Genomic DNA, 14,989 nt, shown 5'->3' with positions numbered 1-14,989 from the left:
TCTACATTCCTCTAGTCTTTCTAAAGTATTACGTTTTCTGTGACTGTCATAAACTTTTTTTTTCTGCTTTATCTTACCCTGTATGTTTCTAGATAACTAGGGGGCTCTAGATTTGGCAGTACCACCCTTTTTCTTTGTGGGGACATGTCTACACCATGCCTGTAGAATCTCACTTTTGAATGCCTCTCACTGGTTTTCCTTCGAGTAGCTGTATCCAGTCTACTTTCGCCAGATCATCTCTCAGTTTCATAAAATTTGCCTTCCCCCAATTTAGAACTTTTACTCTTGTTCTATCCTTGTCCTTTTCCATAATAATGCTAAATCTAGCTGTACTATGGTCACAATATGGGGAGGCAGTGGCGTAGTGCTAATGCACTAGTAATCCAGAGCCCAGGCTAATGCTCTGGGGTGGGTTCAAATCCCACCACGGAAGATGGTGAAATTTGAATTCAAATAATAAATCTGGAATTAAAAGCTAGGTCTAATGGTGACCATGAAACCATTGTCGATTGTCATAAAAACCCATCTGGTTCACTAATGCCCTTCAGGGAAGGAAATCTGCCATCCAAGGCCTACATGTGACTCCAGCAATGTGGTTGACTCTTAAATGCCCTCTGAAATGGCCTAGCAAGCCACTCAGTTCTAAGGCAGTTAGGGATGGGCAATAAATGAATATTGGGACTTTACAAGAACTAATCAGAGACAGTCTAAATCAATTGACATGAAGGATTTTAATTATTTTTAAAATTCAAAACAGACGATCGGCTGCTCAAACCCTTAGAGAATACAAATGAAAGGAACATGACTGCAGCGCTCAAATACAGTACAAAAAAAAAATGTACAAATGAACCTGCCCGAAGTGCGCACTTGTACTCACATTCTGAACTGCAAAACAATTTTCTAAAAATCCATTGCCAAGGTTAAGTAAAGCTAACTGTTTAAAACATTGCAGTGTTTCATAGGCATCTGCTTCTTCACCTGGCTCTTAACCTTCAACAAGTCCAAAAGCAACATTTGGGTACATCAGAGCTGGCAGCATTTGCTCTTAAGCTCTTTACCTGACGAGCAGCTCTTCAATACTGACACAGGTATGCAAAAAGGAGAGACAAATCAAACATTCCATTTCACCAGACAGACACTCATCACCTTGAAAACAAATAAAAGACACTAACAGGAAACCTTACAATCAGATAAGCAACAAATCACTTACTGGAGAGACAAAAATCAAATACTTCAATTATTTACCAAGTAAGAGCTATGTTAAGTTTGTAATAAAAGTAGAAAGTGCTGGAAATACTCAGCAAGTCTGGCTGCATCTGTGGAGAGAGAAACAGAGTTAACGTTTCATCAGAACTGGCAAAGGTTAGAAATGTAATTGGCTTTAAGCAAGTGAAGGGGGGGGAAAGAGAAGAACAACAAAAGGGAAAGTGTGTGATAGGGCAGAGGACAGGAGAAGTTAAATCACAGAACATAAGGCAAAGGGAGTTCTAATAGTTGTCCTAAGAGACAAAGCATTAGTCCAGAGAGTGTGTTAATGGCAGAATAATGAACAGCTCTTTCCGAAAGCAAAAACATGAATAACAAGTTTAAGACAGGCACATGGTTTAAAAGTAAGATAAAATTAAAAAAGGCGGTCATGTTCTGAAATTGTTGAACTCAATGTTGAGTCCAGTAGGCTAATCGGAGGATGAGGTGCTGTTCCTAGAGCTTGTGTTGAGCTTCACTGGAACAGTGTAGTAGGCAAAGGACAGAAATGTGGGCGAGAGCAGGGTGGTGAATTAAAACGGCAAGCAACCGGAAGCTTGGGATCATGCTTGCGGACTGAGTGGAGGTGTTCTCCAAGGCGTCATCCAATCTGCATTTTTCTCTTCAAAGTAAAATCATAGAAACTTCACGGCACAGAAAGAGGTCACTTGGCCCATCGTGGCTGTGCTGGCCGAGAAATGAGCCATCCAGCCTAGTACCACTTTCCAGCAACACCCTGGTCCACTCCTCCATCGCCCCGACACCTATTCCCTTTCCCACGGCACCTTCCCATGCAATCGCAGGAGGTGTAAAACCTGCCCTTTTACCTCCTCTCTCCTCACCATCCAAGGCCTCAAACACTTCTTCCAGATGAAGCAGCACTTTACTTGTACTTCTTTCAATTTAGTATACTGAATTCGCTGCTCACAGTGCAATCTCCTCTACATTGGGGAGACCAAATGCAGATTGGGTGACCGCTTTGCAGAACACCCCGCTTGGTCTGCAAGCATGATCCCGAGCTTCCGGTTGCTTGCCATTTTAATTCACCACCTTGTTCTCACGCCCACATTTCTATCCTTGGCCTGCTGCAGTGTTCCAGTGAACATCAACGCAAGCTCGAGGAACAGCATCTCATCTTCCGATTAGGCACTCTACAGCCTTCTAGACTCAATATTGAGTTCAATAATTTCAGACCAGGAGTCCCACTATTTTGTATTTATTTATTATTTTATATATATATTTATTTATTCTTTTAATTATTTTGTAACCATGTGCTTGTCTTAAATTTATTTTTCAAATTTTGCTTTCGCACAGAGCTGTTCATTATTCTGCCATTAGCACTCTCTCTGGACTCATGCTTTGTTTTTCACTACAACTATTCAGTACTCTGTTTGCATTATGTTCCATGACATCTGTCATTTAATCTCTCCTCCTTCTGTCCTATCACAGTCCTTCCTTCTTGTTCTTCTTCGCCCCCCCCCCCCCCCCATCCCTCTCACTTGCTCAAAGAATGTTATATTTCTAACTTTTGTTAGTTCTGATGAAGGGTCACAGACCTGAAACATTAACTCTGTTTCTCTCTACACAGATGATGCCAGATCTGCTAGAGTATTTTTGGCACTTTTTGTTCTCATTTTTAATCTTCTGCAATTATTAGTACAACTCAGCCTCCTCTTTGACAAGCCAGCATTTTGACATGCATAATTTCCAGCGTGCCTATCTTCACAAAGAACCAAGAGCTTGCTGGAGAAAGTCAATGATATCCAAACAACTCCCACCAATTCCAAGACAAGATAACCATAGGTACCTAATCTTCTAAAGGAACTCCTTAATGACACTTAGTCAAAGTGCATAAATGCATGATTTGTGCATTAGTGCTCAGAGCACTGGTTTTCAAAAGGAATCATGAGCCTGACAGGTTAAAAAAATCTTTATGTAACTATAACAACTTGTAGACATAGAACACGCTAAGTGGAATACAGCATTGTTTTAAGTTAAGCCATAACTGCAGGAACACAGGCACAAATGAGGTGACATCAAAATGCAAGTCAGGATGCATTTCTTCACAAATAAAGGTGACTACAACTAGCAATAGGGACTGAAGGCAACAACACTGGAGTTATTTAAGAGAGTGTTAAATCCTATGATGAGGGGATTCTACGAGTTCGAGGGGCCAAATAACCTCCCTCAATTCTTAAAAGTTTTTGAGGTTTTAAATGAAAAAGATTAATATGCACAGATATCCAAACACTCGTAAGTGTTCATTTTGTGGAAGAGGAAGTCACATGATATTTTGTGCACTGTTGAGAATAATTAGACAGCGGGAGGCAAGGTGGAGCATGGAGTTCAGGATCAGAAATTTTCTACATTACTGATCAACATAATGTAACCCGATCATAAACTGTTGTGTCTCTTACTCTGATGTGACCATTTTACATTGCAGTGAAGCTGGGAAAAAAGTGTAGGTTGAGATCTACGTTAAGATGCAAATTATGTACCAGGTTTTCACTGCACTTCATTTAACAACTTCCTACCGTATTACTTCAGTTTTATTCAGGGAAGGAAGTTTCTCTTTTTTCCGTGTCGTGCCTGCATTGATTCCATGTTAGAGTTGATCACAAATTAAATAAATTTTGAGCAATTTCTGTTTTCCAGGTGTATTCCTTCAGAACTGTCTCGAACCAATCTAAAATAGGTTTGCTGCTCGTCCAAAACTAAACACAGCATGTCCCAGATCGGCAAGATTCTCTTAACTGTCACAATATTCTTTCAGATTATTAGCAGCAGTGTTAATGGCAAGATTACCCAAGTTAAAAATAAAATGTGCGCTTGATTATATAACATGTTAACTTGTATGTTGAAACCATGTAGCCAAGAAATCTCCTCTTTATGAGAACCCTCTTCTGATTGGTTTCTGTTAAGTAATACCAATGCTGAGTAATACCAATCTAACCAAAGAATCATTCCAGAATGAACACACAAGGCAGCCTTTACACTTCAAAACCAAAACTGAAAAGGTAGTGTTAACTATTTAAAAATTGTAAATTTAATATTTAAAAATTCAAACTCAAACTAAAATCTTCACTAAGTTGATGGGCTTGGCCTTTGGACAAAACTGAGACTGGGTTAGCTGCTGAGACCTACTCAATTCATTCCTCATCGTACCAGTAAAAAAAACTGTTTGGTGAAGACAAGAAATTAACTCGCTTTAAAAAAAAAATGTAGTCGGAATTGCGACGCTGTGCTCATATCCTGCGCATTTTAAACAATTTAAAAAATACTCACAGCCTCAGAGGTGCTTTTAATATTCTTATTTGTGCATTACACAAGCTAAGGATGCTTTCCATTTTTGAAGTAATACAGAAGCAAAATACCCGTGGATGCTAAAATCAAAATAAGACAGAAAATGCTAGAAATACCCAGCAGGTCAGGCAGCATCTGTGGAGAGAGAAACAGAGTTAACATTTCAGGTTGACAACTGAGTTCTAATGAAAGGTCATCGACCTCGCCACAGATGCTGCCTGACCTGAGTATTGTGTATAAAATAGAAAACGCTGACAAAGTAATACTGGGGCAGGTTTGAAAACTGTAATCCAATCCCAAAGGTCAGGTGACATGTGTAAACGGCTCAATCTTAGTTTACATAGTTTATAAACATCCAAACGCAACTGTATTGCAGCCCTTGAACTCAATTACAGATGATTCTCTGTGTTTCTGGATGTTATTATATGTGAGAGAGGGGTAATATGGAAACAAGGAAGCTGAGGCACAGATGCCAGAGAAATCAGCTTCCACTTTCCAGCCCAATTCTCAAAATATTGTTGCATTCTTTATTAGCAACATCAATGAAACTGAAATAATACACATGCTATTTGCTGAATACAGCAGATTTATACATTAGAAAAAGGATATCTAGTTTTACCTACAATGTTCAACTCTCTTTTTGGTTACTCAATCTCCATAATTTATTCATACATTGATTGGTTGTAGTTTCATATATGGAAACCTCCAAATACAGCAATAAACAATTTGTCAGACGCTGGTATAAATTTCAGGCTGTGTGGCATCCATGCCTCTGTTACCTCGATATCTGACAATTCCAACGCAATCCTGGCTGGTCCCATCTTCCATAAATTTAAGCTCCAAAACTCTGCTGCCTGCACCTAACTCACATTAAGTCCTGGTCACCCATCACCCCTGTGCTCACTGGCTCCTGGTTAAGCAATGCCTCAATTTTAAAATTTTTATCCTCCTTTCCAAATCCCTCCATAGACATGCTCCTCCCAATATCTGTAATCTCCGCACAGCCACATAACCCTGAGATATCTGCACTCATCGAATTCTGGCCTCTTGTGCATCGCTGATTTTAATCGTTCCAACAGTGACAGCAGTGCCTTTAGCTGTTGAGGCCCTTAAGTCTGGAATTCTCTCCCTAAACCTCTCCATCTCGCTTTTCTCCTTTTAACTACTGACCAAGTTTTTGGTCATCTGCTCTAATAACTTACCATGTGGCTTAGTGTCAAGATTTGTTTGATAACACTTGTGTGAAGGGCCTTAGGACATTTTACTATGTTAAGGTGCTATATAAGTGCAAGTTAGTGGTTTTATGGTTGTTTTAAATATTACAACACAAGAAAAACAGAGAAGAGCAAAATCCAACATAAAATTGATAAGTTGACAGGATTTTCATGATGGTATAACAAAATTCTCTCTCAGCATACAATTATAAACCTAACAAACAAAATCAAAATGTAACTTTATATCATATTAGCCATGTCTATATAGAACAGGTCCCATTTGAGTCAGGCAACATGATTATTGTCCCTTTCATTTGTGAGTATAATCAATAGTTTGTCAGTGTATCTTCCACTTAATCGTCAAAAAAGCATTCTCTATATAGTACTTTTCTGGTATCTAATCATACTTCCATCAGACAGCGAGACAGAAAACAAAAAGGTAATTTAGTGAAAGCAATCAAGACTTCTTCCCAAAGCTCAAAAATGTTTTAAAAGTTCAGAAGTAAACATAGAAACATTGAAAAGAGTAGGACATTCGGCCCTTCGAGCCTGCTCTGCCATTCATTATGATCATGGCTGATCATCCAACTCAGTAACCTGTTCCCGCTTTCCCCCCATACCCTTTGATCCCTTTAGACCCAAGAGCTATATCTAACTCCTTCTTGAAAACATACAATGTTTTGGCCTCAACTGCTTTCTGTGGTAGCAAATTCCACAGGCTCACCACACTCTGGGTGAAGAAATTTCTCCTCATCTCAGTCCTGAAAGGTTTACCCCGTATCCTTAGACTATGACCCCTGGTTCTGGACTCCCCCACCATCGGGAACATCCTTCCTGCATCTACCCTGTCAAATCCTGTTAGAATTTTATAGTTTTCTTTGAGATTCCCCCTCACTCTTCTGAACTCCAACAAATATAATCCTAACCGACTCAATCTCTCCTCATATGTCAATCCCGCCATCCCAGGAATCAGTCTGGTAAACCTTCGCTGCACTCTCTCTATAGCAAGAACATCCTTCCTCAGGTAAGGAGACCAAAACTGCACAGAATATTCCAGGTGTGGCCTCACCAAGGCCTTGTATAATTGCAGCAAGACATCCCTGTTCCTGTACTCGAATCCTCTCGCTATGAAGGCAGACATACCATTTGCCTTTTTTACCGCCTGTTGCACCTGCATGCTTACCTTCAGTGACTGGTGTACACGAACATCCAGGTCTTGTTGCGTATTCCCCTCGCTCAGTTTATAGCCATTCAGATAATAATCTACCTTCCTGTTTTTGCTACCAAAGTGGATAACCTCACATTTATCCACATTATACTGCACCTGCCATACATTTTCCCACTCACTCAACTTGTCCAAATCACTCTGAAGCCTCTCTGCATCCTCCTCACAACTCACCCTCCCACCCAGTTTTGTGTCATCTGCAAATTTGGAGATATTACATTTAGTTCCCTCATCTAAATCATTAATAAAATATTCTCAAAGTAAGTCTGTGCTTTACCAACCAATATTGTCAAACCTATTATATTCCAACACTTTATCACGATTCCATTCTTCCCAACATTTACTCACTGATTAACTAGTTAACATTCAATTTCAGTCAGATCACAATGCGGTATATTCCAATATGCACTATGGTAGAAGGGATTCAGTAACATCAATCGCAAAATTATTAGCAATTTAAAGAATTCTCAAAGGTGAGGGGAGAATTTCTAAGACATCAACAGGTACCAAAACCCAAACCGAACAATACTTTTATTCAGCCTGCAATCTCCTTCGTGATTGGTACCATTAACACTGCCTTTGAGGGTGGGAACGAAGTATCAGTACCAACTTCACTCAATACCATAACGACAACTTGCATTTATATAGTACCTTTAACATAGTACTAAGTCATCAAGCAAACATTTAAAATAAGTAGAATATGTCTCAAAGTAATCACAATATTTATGTTATATTTATCTGATAATTCTATTTTTGGCACTAAGTTCCTACTTTCCTACGCAATTTTTGCTGCTTAAAATCAAATTAATGGATAATTCAAATTATTCTCACGATAACATTGAAATTATCAGTAGACTGTATTTATGCTAATCAATTCAAAATGATACTGCAGTGCGTGTAGCATTGTACTTTTAAGCAGACTTCAATGGACTCCAAGCATCAATGGTTTACTAAAATGTATAGAGTCGAGAGCTTCAGTCTTCCATGTACAGTAATGGAAATGACCATTCTACAATAACAAGATAAAATCGTACTATGATTCCATTTTAACATCTGTTGCAAATTCAGTTCCATCTCTAGGGGCCTCAGTAACATGTATGTCAAATTGCTGCACAATGTGAACTGCTACATTTCAACATGGCATGGCTGCTTTTGATACTCATGTTTCTGGGGTCATGTGCATTTCTGAAACAATCAGGCAGTATTACCCCAAAGTAAAAGTCACTACTCATGTGCTCTCCTACTCTCCAGCTTCCATTCCAGGCTTCAATCCCCTGAAAAAGCTCAGATACCCTCCGTGCTTCTCTTGACATTCTTCGAAGGATCCATCGAGATATCCTTTACAGCTTCCGTATCACCATCTTCCTCTCTGGTCAACGTCCCAGCCAACTGAGCTCACTGGGACCTACTCTTGCCAACCTTCTCCCCTCCCTCTCTCTACCACTACCTACCATTACTCCCTTGGACTCCAGCAGCGGATCAATGCCTCTCTCCATAGTTCCCTCCAGAATGTTCACCCCGTGGACAAGACCCTTACCATCCATGGCCTTATTATGGATGATTGCATTGACATCCTGGTTTTGACAGAAACGCGGCTCTTAGCTGGTGACACTTTTCTGAAGCCACCCTACGTGGCCATACCTTCCACCACCTCAACCAACCAAGCCACCACTGTAATGGTGTGGCCTTTATCACTGTCACTCTTGGTCCCTCTCCCCACACCTCTGGACCTTCACCTTTGAACACCTCACTTTGTTCCACCCATCCCACCACTCTGTCAAATCCTTGTTCTGTGTTGCCCCATTCCAAGTTTCTCATTGAGGTTCCACCTTTTGGACACTCTCCAGCACTGATTCCATCCCCCTCCAAGGATCAGGCTGAATTAGACTGCTCACAACCTCTATTTGACCCTCAGCTGAGTTTCGAACCCTGCAATTCACTCACCACAAAGCCCTATTTCCATCTCTAACATTGTCTGCCTTCAGCTTGGTGCATCTGCTACTGAAACTCTTATCCATGCTTTTGTTGCCTCTAGACTTGACTGTTCCAATACTCTACAGGCCGGCCTTCCATACTCCATAAACTTCAGCTCAAACAAAATGTTGCTGCCTATATCCTAACTTATTGATCTATGGTGGCTGACTCTAGCAAATTCTGTATTTATTACATGGGATTTCAGGATTTTTACTGGTGCTTGGGGGATTGTGGCTATGATTGTGCAAACAAAAACTTGCCATGGGTACATGGATTTGTGTAAAAAAGTCATCTGGCTTCTTCCCTTGCTATAAGGCAAAAATAAAGTATCAACTCTGCCAAAACTTGCCTCAACTCCCTTTAAAAAGGCTGTTTCCTTAGAAGATGCAGGAGTGAATTATTCCTACAAAATTCAACGACAGATATTTTGAATAGATGATTCTCTCCCCGCCGACCAACACAAACTACCAGATGGATATGATGCTTTATCTATGCATAGGTACACATATCAGGTTGATCGATCCATGCGTGTGGTTTGACTACTACGTCTTCATAGCTAACGCACAACTACAAACCACAATGCAGCAGTGGAACCACACCCACCATGTCTACATACACCTCTGAACTCAGCTAACGCACACACCGCAGTGCAAACTGCTTAATTCCAGCCCCCGGGTTCCGACTGGTGCAGTTATTTAGAAGCCTGTGCTGCATATGGCGTTGTTTATTTGAACCAGTCACTGTGCAAAGCTGAAATCTAAACGCAAAACCTAACACTCTCTTCCAACCAAAGCCATGTTCAAAATTGTGTTTACAAAGAATTTACAGGTGTTATTAAAAGTTCGGTACATGAAGGCAGATGGATTTGAAAAGCTACGCTGTATGAGTCATCAAGCAGTCAGGGCGCTGACTGCAGAAAGTGGCCGCCAGAGGCTGATTCTCATGTGCCTGCCGCTGCTCTGTTCCAAACTCCCCTAGACCACGACACACCAAAGCAAGCACTATTCCTGCTAGCTCTTTCTCTGATTATGCTGAAATTTTGTAACCTGTTTTCACAATACAGAATAGAGGATTCGCACACAAAAACAACATACAAATGGCTATAAGGCAGCAACCCAGGATACTATAAACTAAAATCCACATAAATTTAAGGACAGAATTAAGCTGCCCATGTCAGGCAAACTTCAAATGGAGTGCGCAGGAAGGTCGCTGAGAAATTCCACCCTGAGATGCAACTTTAACCTATAAACTAAGTTATAATTTGGAAAAAATACAAGCACCTCGCATCATTACAAAGCATGGTCTCCTAATACCAAAGTACATATTTTAGGGAGAAAATCCATTCATAAAAATACCCATATATACTATTTTTTAAATTTTGTGACGACTTACTCTGCACCCTGTATATTTGTTCAAATGCTGCCGATTCTAATTATCACAAAAACAATTAAAAATTGGCATATATTAAAAACATCGAGTCTTGAAGCCATCCACCTTCTAGAGTGATCTGATTAATTGTTTGATGTGTAAGATATGATGAAGCCCTGTGTCAATCTATCAATTTAATTGATAGTGCAGATATCACAGACCAAAGATTCATGCATTTGTTTTTACAGTTAACGTTATCAATAGTTCTCGTCTGTGGGAATAATTCACCTTGTTTGATCTAACTAGGCCAGGACAGATGTTCCCCTTGGGTCAACTATTTCACTCTTCATGGCCTCAAGGCACTCTGGCTGAGCACTAATGGCAGTGCGAGACCTTGCTGCTCTCTGTACCCTCAGTTCCCCAATAACCTGCTTGCTTTGCTCCCTTACCCTGTGCTCTACTCTCCACCGCATTCTCAACAGCTCTAATAATTTGGGCTTCCTTCACCTGCTTCCAGTGCAACCCCAATGAGAAATTGCTACCTCCCCTGTTTGGGCTCCATTACCCTACTACCCTTATTCATTCCCACCCCCACTTACCCAACTCATTCAATTTTGTCAGATTTCAGAAGATTGGTAAATCTAATAAGTCACCAACCCTCTGAAGCAAGGACACTATCCCTACTGAACACTGCAAACATGGCTGCCCATTCTTGGGCAGTAGCAAAAACTAATTTTTCACAAATCATTACTCTTCAGCTCACCGTGCTTTAGTCAAGACAGGGGAAAGGACAAAACAAAGTTCTAAACTGGTACCATAAATCAGCTTTGCTCAAGTTTAGAAAGTTGTGGATTCCAGCCCCACTCGAGCAAGTTATTTAGGCTTAATATTTCAATGCAGCACTGAGGGAGCACTGCATGACCAAAAATGCTGACTTTTGGATGAGACGTGAAGTTAAGTCTGGTCAACCTAATCTGGTGGGCCCAACTGTACACAAAAGATGCCAGGAAGCTACTAATTTCTCTTAGTGCTCTAGACCAACATTTCTCACTCAACTAACATCACAAAAATATAATTCAACTAGTCATTCATCGCATTTGCTTTGGTAAACCTTGCTGTAGGTAGATTGACTGCCAGAACAACTGCGGTTGCACTTCAAAAGTAATTCATTGGCTGTGAAGTGTTTTGGGATGCCCAGAAGACATGAGATGATAGATAAACGTTCTTGCTCTATACTTCATGATGATCCACTTCATCTCCTTCCCTACATTTCATGTTTCCCTAATTCTGCCTTTGCTTTACCCGAACTACAATGGATCCCCTTGACTTACCAGGATCAGAAGAATGCCCATTTGTATCTTTTTCTCTTTCTTCCACCTATTAAACTCACCTCTGTCTGCTCCATACCTAGTTTCTCACTACCTTCATATGATGCAGCAACTGGCTAACCATCTCTTCCCTTTCCCAGGCCCAATGTGCTGCCTGCCATTTTGCTTTCTGTTTAAAGTGAGATACAAATTGAGTAAATCAGTAAAAGACCATATATGAGAAGTATACAGGTACAGTAAAACACATATTGGAGGGAGGAGATGGGGGAATGAGGCTTACAGAAAAGAGGAAGAGGCACAGAGATGTCAACAAGAATGTCTGTGTGGGAGAGAGACACAACCAACTCAGATCGACTTCCAGCTCAGCTCTGAGGAGGGAAGCATGAGATCAGGTCCCAGCCTGAAACACCCAGTGAAGGGGCCTAGCACTCTAATAATGGCCGCCAGTGCAGAGCATGCCCATGCCCCAAAACAGCACATCCCTCAAGACTATTCTTGGACCAAGCTCCCAACTCACAGCTCAGGCTCTAGTCTTGCCAGCACAGTCGGAACATCTGGGCAGGAGGGAGGCTAGTTCGCGAGAGAAGCACAGGAGAACCCAAATACTAAAGCCTTTAGTTTTTAAACTCTCAAACATTGCCAGGTGAGATAACAGCTGTATAATTAGATAGTAAATATAGAATCATAAAAGCATGAGAATTAATGGTTACAACACCAACAATAAATGTTTAAAAATGACTTACTTTCGCCATAGCCCCAGCTTGCTGTGTGTTTAGACCCGTGTGTGCACTCATCTGTGCTGATCCCTGGGCTAAAGTCTCTGCTAACACACTGCCAGAGTTTGAATACTGCATGCCCCCTCGACCCCTGCCAGCAGCTCCCAATGATCCATTCAGCACCTGTCCCTGTCCTTGCTGCGACTGTTGTATCAGACCTTGGTTGTTGCTGCTGTTCAATAGAGCTTGATGCGTGTGACTAAGATTGACATTGATGCCCATTCCTCCTGAGCCAGTCTGAGCAGCTGGGCTGCTGTTGGCAGTCACCATAGCTGACGCTGCAGCATTGTGAAGTTTCGGCTCTCCATGTTTTTGTGCTTGTGTGTTCAGTGCTTGAGAGCCAGGGGTCGAAGAACTTGAACCACTGGCTGTCATCCCCAGACTGGAAGGTGAAGTCAGCCCTTGATTGTGAGGGCTTTTGCCTATGTTGGAGCTGTTCTGCTGGCCCTGGCCAGGACTGTCCATCAATCTGCCCGGGTTGCTGCTGGAGTTCACGTTGCCCAATCCGCCAGTGAGATTAGAGCCATTGCCAGCCCGCAAAAGCTCCGAGAGCTGTTTGTGTTTAGAAGCGGCGTCCTGACCAATGCTGCTGTTTAACTGGCCCAGCTCGCCACCATTGGGCAGTCCTAAAGGGTCGGATGATCTGATCAACTCGTCGGGTAAATCATTTTCTAAATCAAACGGAGATCCAAAATCTAAAAAATAAAAAGAGTTGGCCACTCTATTAGTATCTGATTAGTAAAAGGTGCATCTTGTATGTATTGTATTGTTGACATTTTGCATTAAAGACAACTTCTGCACCCAAAAATAAACACATATCACAGACACACAATTTAACACAATATATTTAAAAGAACTCAGTTTCAGAGTGATATCTTGCCAAGTACTTACTACTAGCCCACACCCACCAAACCAACCCCAAATGCTGGTTAATGTACTTCAAACTATATTGAGATTTGTCGAGTGAGCAACAGTCCCTGCTATTCTCCACATATCAAGTATTGGCTTCACAATAAATTACATGCAACAAGCCAAAACCTTTCCTGGAAATATATCAAATTTGACTCGTGTCTGAGGCTATTTTAGGAAGAAAGATGTTTCACCAAATCAACAGATAACTTACCCGAACCTCACAACCATATGTACCCTTATTGTTATTACGGTAAGCATTCCTGAAATGAATAACCATGCGTTTGCAGTAATTTTTCCAAATGTACTTTGTAACAATTTTATAAACCATGACACAACAAATCTGACACCTGACACTGGACTTCATACAAGTGGGTGCAGCACGAGCAAAGGTAAAAGGGAAAGCTCGACAAGCATAAGGGAATAGAGGGTTATGATGATAGCTTTAGATGAGGAAAGATGGGAGGAGCCTCGAGCGTAGCATAAATGCCGGCATGGACTGGCTGGGAAAAACAGCCCATTTCTATACTGCATATCCTATGTCAGGAAATAATATATTATATAGTCAAGCTAAATCTTGGTTTCACAGTTGTCGCATAAACTTTATTAGAAATCAGTTGATACTCTACAACCAATACAGCTAAACATAGGTGAACACACAAATATTTCTTCAATGAGTGCTGCATGATGTAAAGCAACAGCACAAGCTGCAGTTCAAGCTTTAGAGACAGAATGCTCTGAAGTATCCATCACTCAGTGGCTGCACATGTCCACAACTGCATTATTCTTTATCAATTAATTGTCATAACACGAAAACTAAGTTTAAATGTTTCATTTGTTCACATACATTAGAGATGTAAAAGGGTAAACAAACTTCCAAACCTACTCCTGGAAGATACTTTATTTTGGTTTAATTTGTACATTACAAATATCTAACATTGCCTTTGCAGAATTAACTGAATACTAGTTTAAAAATCTTACCCACAAGCTCAGTTCTCTGTAAATATTACTGTCTTCCCCATGTAGTCCAGTGTCAGTTTGGTTATTCATCATTAGCTTAAAATTACTGTTTAACGAGAAACGCATAAATTATGATTCTCTCTCCGTTTATTACAATATATTGAATGGCGAACTGCCATTTTAGTTGGTTTTGTCCCGTCAAATAGCTGTATGCAATAACTGACGACTGGTTGTAAGTATTGTTACTTAAAGGTTTCGACAGTCGTATCATTACTCAGATCGTCAGAATACACAGCACAAAAATTAGGTGTCATTTTGTCACTAGACAGTACAGAACTAAATTTAAAATCCCGAGCTTCCGCCAACCAGAGCTAGCCATAATGCAGTCCGCTGCTACAAGTTTCTATTTACAAAATAATGACCAGAATACGGAGGACTGTTAACTTCCGACACATGCACGTTTAAGACACAGCATCAGACGCACCTTCTCCAATGAATGCTACAATCTTAGTTGCAATACTTCTTTTAAGCAAAGTTAATTCAACAAGTTACTACTTCACGTCACAAAACAGATTAAAGACGACCTAAAGGTTCTATCTAGTTTAACTGGTTTATATAGACATTTTTTAATATATGATATTCTGTGTTAAATTACACATTCCATTAGTTTTAACGAAATGTTTTTCA

The 14,989-nt window shown here is 40.6% G+C and overlaps 1 protein-coding gene across 1 annotated transcript in view; it reads right to left on the bottom strand.

The window, feature by feature from the left end:
- The window catches only part of LOC137383627 (CREB-binding protein-like), a 135,254-nt gene that overhangs the window by 118,852 nt on the left and 1,413 nt on the right, over nt 1-14,989 (bottom strand). The window contains exons 2-4 of the mRNA XM_068056781.1: nt 12,401-13,128; nt 11,752-11,826; nt 9,155-9,269 (exon numbers count right to left, since the gene is read on the bottom strand). Coding sequence (XP_067912882.1) covers nt 9,155-9,269; nt 11,752-11,826; nt 12,401-13,128 — 918 coding nt within the window. The remainder of the gene's footprint in view (nt 1-9,154; nt 9,270-11,751; nt 11,827-12,400; nt 13,129-14,989) is intronic.

Source organism: Heterodontus francisci, chromosome 24, assembly GCF_036365525.1.
Source record: "Heterodontus francisci isolate sHetFra1 chromosome 24, sHetFra1.hap1, whole genome shotgun sequence".
NCBI lineage: Eukaryota > Metazoa > Chordata > Chondrichthyes > Heterodontiformes > Heterodontidae > Heterodontus > Heterodontus francisci.
Note: the sequence above shows the minus strand (reverse complement) of the source record. Positions and strands in the feature narration are given on the sequence as shown.